The sequence below is a fragment of the Mesitornis unicolor genome, unplaced genomic scaffold (genome assembly GCF_000695765.1).
Source record: "Mesitornis unicolor isolate BGI_N332 unplaced genomic scaffold, ASM69576v1 scaffold45191, whole genome shotgun sequence".
Lineage (NCBI taxonomy): Eukaryota > Metazoa > Chordata > Aves > Mesitornithiformes > Mesitornithidae > Mesitornis > Mesitornis unicolor.
The window spans coordinates 28,885-37,533 of NW_010165297.1; the positions used below are offsets into that span (position 1 = coordinate 28,885).

Genomic DNA, 8,649 nt, shown 5'->3' on the forward strand with positions numbered 1-8,649 from the left:
AAGTGTACCAGGACACTGCAGGAGTTAAAATCTTAAACCTTCTCATTGTTCATAACATTTCAGACTTTTTTTTTTTCCTTCACAGGAAATGACCGAGAGGCCTTACAAATACATTTGTGCATTTTTGTTCTGAGTCTACAATTGAGGGCAAATGCAGTCTAGAAGCACCACTTCTTAATGTTACAATGGAAACAACTACCTCAACAAACAAGGAACAGGAAGAAGGCTTGCAATAATAAACACTCTAATTTTTAATAGCGTACACTTGCAAAGTCTTCTCTAAACAGAGCTCAGTTTTTGTTTTTCCCCCCCTCCAGTATTAAGAAGAGACACTACAAATAACCTAATCTGGCAGACTGGATCTGTCAAGACATTTGAAGATACTTGATCTGCTGACATAAGGATTTGCTTTTTCAAGGAAGGAGCCTCTGCACTGCTTTCCTAATCGCTGTTGATCGGTGGTTTGCTCCACTTTTCCTGATATTACTAATGGGAAAGTTGTATTAAGGTATTGCTTCTAAAGCTATTACTTGCATTGACAAAAATAACTTTTGTAGGCTTAACTGCAAGTGACACCAATATGCTCATGAAGAAATCGTAGGCGATAACTTCTCTGCTCCAGCGTTGCTTTTCTGTGTGCAGAGAGGAACACCAAACAAGAGACAGAGCATTATTAAGATACTTGGGCTTGCTTTTTGAGTACAGTTTATAACTGCAGCAGGGCTGCACCGAACAGTGAAAACACAAAGTCAGCAAATCTGCTGCCTTTCTCACTGCTGATACAGATTATACAGACGCTTGCCTTTTGAAATGCCTTTTGTGAAACCTATGTACACAGTCCTCCACTGTTACTGTACATAACTGTATTCGAGGAAGGGATTTGACAAGTGATTGTTAATTCAAGAGATCTTTGGACAAGCACTCACTTATGTATTGCTGTAGTGCGCAAGAAAGCAAAATGGACTATAAGCGGCGCTTTTTGCTTGGCGGGTCCAAGCAAAAAGTGCAGCAACACCAGCAGTATCAAATGCCTGAGCTAGGCAGGACCCTGAGCGCACCGCTGGCGTCTACAACCCCTGCGTCCCCCTTGGTCTCCTCGGCTGCTGCGGGCAGCTGCAACCACCCTGCGTCCCATACGACTCCGATCGCAGACATCCAGCAGGGAATCTCCAAATACCTGGATGCACTCAATGTGTTTTGCCGAACGAGCACTTTCCTTACAGACCTTTTCAGCAGTGTATTTAGGAACTCGCACTACTCTAAGGCAGCTATGCAACTGAAAGACGTGCAGGAACATGTCATGGAAGCAGCGAGTCGACTTACAGCAGCAATAAAACCAGAAATAGCAAAAATGCTGATGGAACTGAGTGCAGGAGCTGCAAACTTTAAAGATCAAAAAGAGTTCAGCCTACAAGACATTGAGGTGAGCTACCTGGGGGGATACTGTTTTGCATGTGAATTTGTCTCATTCCTTCTTAATTGGACTTCTCTTCAAAATCACTTCCACACCAAAAGTTTGCTGTTCTTTGCTTTGCGTTTGTGGGCAATGCAGGTAAAAAAGAGAAAGACTTGTTACCTTTTCTTTTTGAAATCATGTCGCAGTGCCTGACTTCCAGTGATGCTGAGCTAGGTATTTAGTAGGTGTTTCTGTACAAGAACTTGTACTCTATTTAAAGGTGTCACGAATTAAGAAAGATGAGTTATAATTACATTCTACTACCTGTAAAATTCTAAATGGTAATCTTCTATATGATTTAAACTTATAACCAGCAATCCAACAACCTTTCTTTGAGGAAATTATGCTTAGTTTAAAAATGATGATAATGCAAACCAAGAAAACCCCAACATTCTACCCCTCCAAACAAACTAAATAAAAGTTTTAAACAATTTTCTGTTTTACATTAGCTGATATTTCTAATTATATATATATATTAATTCTAAATCAACCTATACTTCTAGTATTATCCATCCTGAGGGGAAATCTGAACACTTGGAAGTGGCACATTGTCATCAGTGTTTGTGTAAAACTGCATCCACTGTCTAATGATCCACAGTTGTGTAAAATAACGTTTTGGCACTCTTCAGAACATTTTTGCATTGTGAGCTGTTGTGTGTCAAAGGAAAATACTGCGCTACCAGGAGAGATTTGTGCTGTAAAACTGTCATGGCTTTGCTAGAAGTCCCATATTGGGGAAATCTGGAAGCAGCAAGCGCCCAGCAGTGAGAGTCCAGAGGTTTTGGAGTTCAGAAAGCCTGGCTGGGTATTTCTTGGTATTTCTCCTGTAGTGAAAGTCTCAGTTATGTACCAGGCAGTGTAAGTGACAGCCATGTATGAATCCCTGGTGTTTTAAGTAGTTCTTTGTGCTTCGACACATTTCTTTACAGCAGTCTTTGCAAAGTTATTCCTACAGAATTCCATCCCGAGTGGAAAACTTTGAGTTCTCTTACTTTTGATTTAGATTTCAGGTAACTTTGAAGGGCGAATGTTATATACACGTGCTTATCAAGCATTATCTGCTTCTAGAACTGCACAACTTAGAGATGAAGTAGTTAAGTAGAATGCTATTTGTAGTATGTAATCGTACAAGAAATATGACTGACAGTTTTCAGTGTTGGAGATGTAGTACAGAATGAAGTAAGATCAGCTATATATTATGAATGTCTGCTGTAGGCTGGTGTTCTTGAAAATAATCTAATACCATCACTATGTTTAGCTAAGGCTGTAGGAAAAAAAATATTTAATTTAAAAATCATTGTGAGTTTATGTAATTAAAGACCTTGATAATACCTGTGCTGAAAGACTTATTTTTAATTAAGATAGCAAAACCATATGAAGGACTACATGTCTTCTAGGGTGGTGGTTTTTGGCGACTTTAAAACTGTCTTGCAAAATGTTGGCAACTATCTGTAAACTGCTTTTATAACCTAGTCGAGCAATTCTAGGTGCCAATTCCTAGCCTGCCCCACGCACTGCACAGTGAGTGTGGTTGATGAGCAAAAGCAGCGTTGTTGGTGTAAGTTGGCTGCGTGTCCCGCTAGCTCACAGCAAAGGTGCAGAGACTTGCTTTGGTCCCTGCTCTACCTGTACGACCTGACCCTTGTTCCTGAGCTCCACGTGAGCACCAGGCAGCTCTGCATGGTAGGAAAAAGTGGAAAGCGAATGCAGGCAAACCAGATCTTGCACGTGGCTTTTGGAAAAGTCAGTATGCAAGACTGATGGTAACTTGTGTGTAATGAGACAAGTATTGCATTCTGCTTTTGCTTAAGAACCAGCAAAATTTAAGGATTTGGCACTGATTCACATCGGTTTGTTCCAAGTCGGCCAGGGAGCATGGTTGAGATGACTTAAGTGTATGGCCAAGCTGGAGGGATGCTTGTGCCCAGGAAGTGGTGATCAGTTGCTCAGTGTCAAAGTGGACCTTGGCAGAGGTCAGTTATGGAGAATATTTTTAAGTTCATAGGTGACTTGAAAGCACATGATATGAGTATGCTGAAAGACCTGCTGAATTAAAAATAATCTTGAACAAATGAGTTTTTCAGTTAGGGTAGAATTCAGAGGGGAAAACCGAACATTGCAATATTTAATAGAAATTTTCAGCCTCACAAGTGGAGCCCACTGGGCAGCAGTTTTGAAGAACAGTTCTAGGGCTTATGGTAGTCATATGTTGAGTAGGAATCAGTGTTGTGTGGTTGCAAATAATAAATCAATGTTGTCGCTGTTGTGCAAAGAGGCAGTTGTCATCTATTTAACACGGTTATAACCTGCAAGAGCCACAAAATAAGCATTCAACTCTCTTCACTTTGGTTATCATGGCCTTAAACACAACCCATGCTCCACTGCTGTTGCACTTAGAGAATTAGTGAGCAACTGGAGAGACACCAGAGGAGAGTAGCAAGAGTTATCAGACATCCAGGAAATAGGACTGCAGGGGACACATGGAAAGGACTGGCTCTACAGAAGAGAAGACTGAGAAGGAAAACCAGAATTATTCAGGTATGTAAGAAGCTGCCAGAAGACGTGGTGGTGTTCTGTTCTTCATGTCCACGTAAGGTGGAGCAGGAAGTAATGAACTCGAATTTCAGAGGGAAAGGTTCATGTAAGATGTTGTGGAAATAGTTTGTAATGTTAGTGAAGCACTGATGTGGATTGCTGCAAAGGGGAGGGAGCCTCCATCGTGAAGAGCTCACAGAGCAGGTTAAACCTGCATCTAGCAAAACTGACCCAGCTGAAATTGCTCCTTGCTTGGGACAGTAGGGTGACCTTTTGAGAGCCTCTTCTCAGCTTTTCTGTGAAGACTGAGCCATTTATGATGAAATTTTAATTGGAAAAGAAGTGTGGTTTGTGGTTGTTTTGGTCTTTTTTTTTCCCACTGATCTATAGAAAAAATAACATTTCATTAAACTACCAGCAGGATTAAGAAAACTCACAGTGGAAGCAGAAGAACACGAAGAGCTTGTCTGACTTCATCAGAGTTCACTGACCAGGAGAAACGAGGGGAGGAGTGTGAGAGGCAGTGTAATTTTTTGCTTGGAAAGCACAGGGGGGGAAATACAGTAATATCTGAAGTTGCTTTTGCAGCTTCCCTGGTAGATGACTGAAAGAACTTAAAACTCCAAGAAACTTGAGAGCTGGTGAAGTGTCTGGGTGGCAGCGCAGCAGCGCTGTGTGAAGAGGCACTGCAGAGCCTCCGCTCTGCGGGATGGAGACTGGCGTGACGGAGGCCAGTTGAAATTCATGGTGGGTGGGAGGACAGAACCCCAAATTCGTCAGAAGGACACGAGAATGAGGCTTTTTCTGTGCATGAGCCCAGCTAGGGAAAGTGTACCTTTCCTAAGCCTTTCTCAACAAAGGCTGTGTGATTTGAGGAAGAATGAGACACATAAGCAGAGCAGGTTTGGCTTTAGGAATTCAGGAGAGTGCTCCAGCTTTTCCGAGGTGCTACACGTTTTTATTTAATGTATTGGGCTTTGGTCCCCAGGGAAGGCTGGATCAAGAGACGTTCAAGTTCTGATAAGCATAAACTGACTTGAATTTGGACTAAAAAAGGTCGTACAGCCTGGACTGGAGCAGCAGTGAGTGAGGATTTGAACTTATGGACTGTTTTTTAGCAGAACAAAGCTTGCTCATGCAGAGCTGTCTGCCAAGATGTGTAAGAAGGCGACTTCTCTTGATCAAAGTGTAGGTGACAGATGGAGTTTCCCAAGGTTTCTGAATTTCAGAAATGCAAATGCTGATTTTTATTTTCTGCCTTTCCTTTTCTGCTTTTACAAAACTATGAATTCTCAGGTGTTTTGTGCCCGTACGGATGAGGAACAGCTTGGAAATCAGGGGGAGCAAGAGTGTGTTTTATGTTAAGTTTTCCAGATCTGTTGTTAAAAGTTTTGTAAGCTGGAAGAATGCAGTAAAACTGAACTTATGCTAATAAAGGCATTAAAGGAAATCCTGCGAGGAGGGAATTTAAAACTGGAAAACAGTTTGTGTATTTCTTCATCTTTTGTGAAGCTTTGCAGCAACCTCAGCACTGCAAAATACAAAGAACAAGTCTTGTTTTAGTTACACAGAGCTTGTGTATCGTCTGATGAGAGGCAGTAATGACAGAGATGTACGTGTTGCCTTCCTAAACAAAAAGGGAAGCGGGAATGGGCACAGGACACTTATTTGGATGCTCTGTTTTGTATTAAATGGAGATAATTTTTTGTTTTAATGTGTATAAAATAACTGAAGACTTTTGAACAAGAAGCTTGTGGGACAAAACTGTCTGAGTAAACTTGAAATGTAGGCTTTCCTTAGCAAACGTTGTAAAGCCCAGTTTAAATATTTTTTTAAAATTACTATCTTTCCTATGATTTGCAGGAATTGGCTTCAGACCTCTTTGAGTTGAGGAACTGTTTGTAGCAAAAAGCTGCTTCAAATTATTAGAAAATGCTGTGGGTTGCTGGAATGACATTGTACTCTTGTCTTGGTCTATGATCTCATGGTCAGCTCTCAGATCTGCTAGCATTGCCTTTATAAGTAATGAGTATTACATTTTAGTTGCTAAAATTTTGGTTTTTTAAATGCTTTTTTGCTAAATTATAGTTAGCATTTCAGTAGCTGTCAACATCAGATTATCAGTACTGGGCTTTTATGTTGACTGCCAGCGGAAATGAGTCTGTTTGTACTTTACATCTTATACTGTTGATGTAAAGGTTCAACGTCTGCTGGACCCTGGTTTGTCTCTAGGTAACTCTTTTTCAGTGAGCAGGATCTTGTCTTCCCGTGGCAGTGTTTCGGTCATGAGATCACTCTTCCGAACTGCAGAGCGTTGCTACATAGTAAAAACGAAGAATATTTTGCTGGTTTTCAGTAATACATGGGAAAGGGGCTTATCTCATCATCTGCTACACCTGTTTGAGTCATAGCTCATTGTTAACTTTGTTACATTGCTATTTTAGTCTGCTTTCTTCAGTGGGTAGACAGGTTGTGCCACAGAGCTTATCGTTACCAAAGTCATTAAGAGCTCTGTTAAGGGAAATGAGGGTAGTAGGAAACCACTGAGAAAGTGTGGTGCAGTGTTTTGTTTTTCTGAGGGTTTTCTTTGTTTAGAGAAGGAGGAGAGAAAAAAAAAAGGGGGGGGAGGGGGGAATAAATTCTGCTTCCTAAAATGGTACTTGATCGTAGTTGGAACTGAGGGTCAGTGTTTGTCTCAAGTCTGGAAGACTGACATGGTTATTTGCTAATTTTATTAGTGGTAGTGTTCTGTTGTGTAAGATTTGCCTGCAAGGGAGTTTGCACGGCATCCCTGTTTAGAAAGGAAATCTGGCAATTCGGTGTGTGCACTTTGTCCAGCAAAATATTGCAAAGTTGATTGCGTGTCCCCATTAGGAGAATAATACGGGGCAGAGTAACCTAACACTATCTCCACCTGATGCTCCTGCTTGTATGTGACCCATTTGATTAAATTCATCACCTGTCTCAGAGACAAGTCTGAAGTGAGACTTCCTCAAAAAGTCCCATTGCTTCCAAGTGCCTAAACAGGAACGCACAGATTCCTTTAGGTAAGGTTACTCAGCTGCTGAGCTGGACAGCCGTCCTACCTGGTCAAGGGGCTAGAGCTGGATTTCCTGGGAGAAAAAGTCTGCAAGCTGAAGCCCTCATTGTATATGCAATATAAATGATTTTAAGAAACAGATTAAGAAAACACCACCACTACCAAGAAAACTTACTAGTTGATGCCTGTGACAGTTCCAGTTCATCTTGGATGACGACACAGTCTAGGTTTTAGCTTGTTCTTACAAAGCAGGAGAGTCAAATACTTCTGCATGGGGAAAGTATGGGAAAATGAACTTGAAAAAGAAATGGGGGTGTCTCTGAAAAAAACAAACGGTGTTCATATGCTAAAATTGCTCTGCAGATTTCACAGGAGAGATTCAGTATATTGCTGCACGCGCTCTGCTAACTGCTGGCCAACCCTGGCTGTGTTTGTTAAACTGGTGGTGGTGGTACTTTCACACAGCGAAGACAGAGTTTTTCAGCTCTTTAGAAGAAAATCCTCAAGAAGTGAACTTTAAAGCAAAGAGAGTTTGGCATCTACAGGGAGTGTTTAACAGTGCAAAAATCCTTCACCACTTGGATTTTATTTAAGCAGTTCAAACCACTCTTACCCATTTCTGAGGAAGACTGAAATAGATTATTTTTCAAACAAAGTAGAAGTTCAGTAAAGCAGATGTTACTATTTATCTTGACTGCTCAACGTTGTAAATGATACTAGGAATGTTGTGTGCTGCCACTTAAAAACTAAATAATTTGTTTATTTTGAGCATTATTCCCATGCAGGGAAAACTTCAACCTCTGTACCTTAAATATTCTTTGAAACTTAATCAGCTTGAAATTCCTAATGAGTCCTAGTTTCTTCTTCCCCTGAGAACTGCATTCTTCGTCGACAGAAATATTCAGACCGCCAGTTGTCTTTTACCGCAGTTTTCTTATAAATCTTTCTAATCTTGTAGCCAGGGAAGTTGGAGTTCTATTCATTTTATCATTTGCTGACTGCCTTTTTAATAGGCAAATTCCACTTTCAGAGGTCAGTCAAAGTACCAAAAATGTTTAATTTAATGCCTTGTACAAAGAAGGGAAGTGATCGAACCAGAAAGGAATGTCAAAAGGAGTCCGGATGCAATGGAAAAAAGCATTGCCACCACTGGTTCTTCTGAAGTAGACAGCTAATGCATAGAGCTGTTCGTGTGACTGCAGAGTCTTGCCAGTAAGATCATTGTGTCTGAGTATTTTTATTCCAGAAGAATGTAGCTGAAAATAAGCCAGAAGATTTATTTGCTCCAAGGCACGATGGCTTTGTACATTATCTGTGTATTTTACCAATTGTTCCTAAAATGGAATTCAAGTTGAGTCTTTTTTAATAAATCAAAGTCAAATATATGTTTTAAACCACTTGGTGAGACAAACTCCGTAAAAGAAACAAAACACTTTGAATAGCTTTTAAATGGTTTCTACAGTGATTTGGAAAACACTTGCTTCTCTGCTGTCTTCTAGTTGTGTTGTTGTAAGCTTTCATCCGCTCAGGAGAGCGTGGCCCTGAAGGTAGAGGGAGCGCTCCCCTTCGTGCCGCTTTGCTCTCCAGGTTATATCCTTCTGGATGGCTGCATTCCTGC

The 8,649-nt window shown here is 40.8% G+C and overlaps 1 protein-coding gene across 1 annotated transcript in view; it reads left to right on the top strand.

Annotated features, from left to right (window-relative positions):
- The first annotated feature begins 751 nt into the window (after nucleotides 1-751).
- Nucleotides 752-8,649, top strand: part of KIAA0355 (KIAA0355 ortholog) — a 26,028-nt gene continuing 18,130 nt past the window's right edge. Inside the window, exon 1 of the mRNA XM_010194571.1 lies at nucleotides 752-1,423. Coding sequence (XP_010192873.1) covers nucleotides 929-1,423 — 495 coding nt within the window. The 5' untranslated portion in view covers nucleotides 752-928. The remainder of the gene's footprint in view (nucleotides 1,424-8,649) is intronic.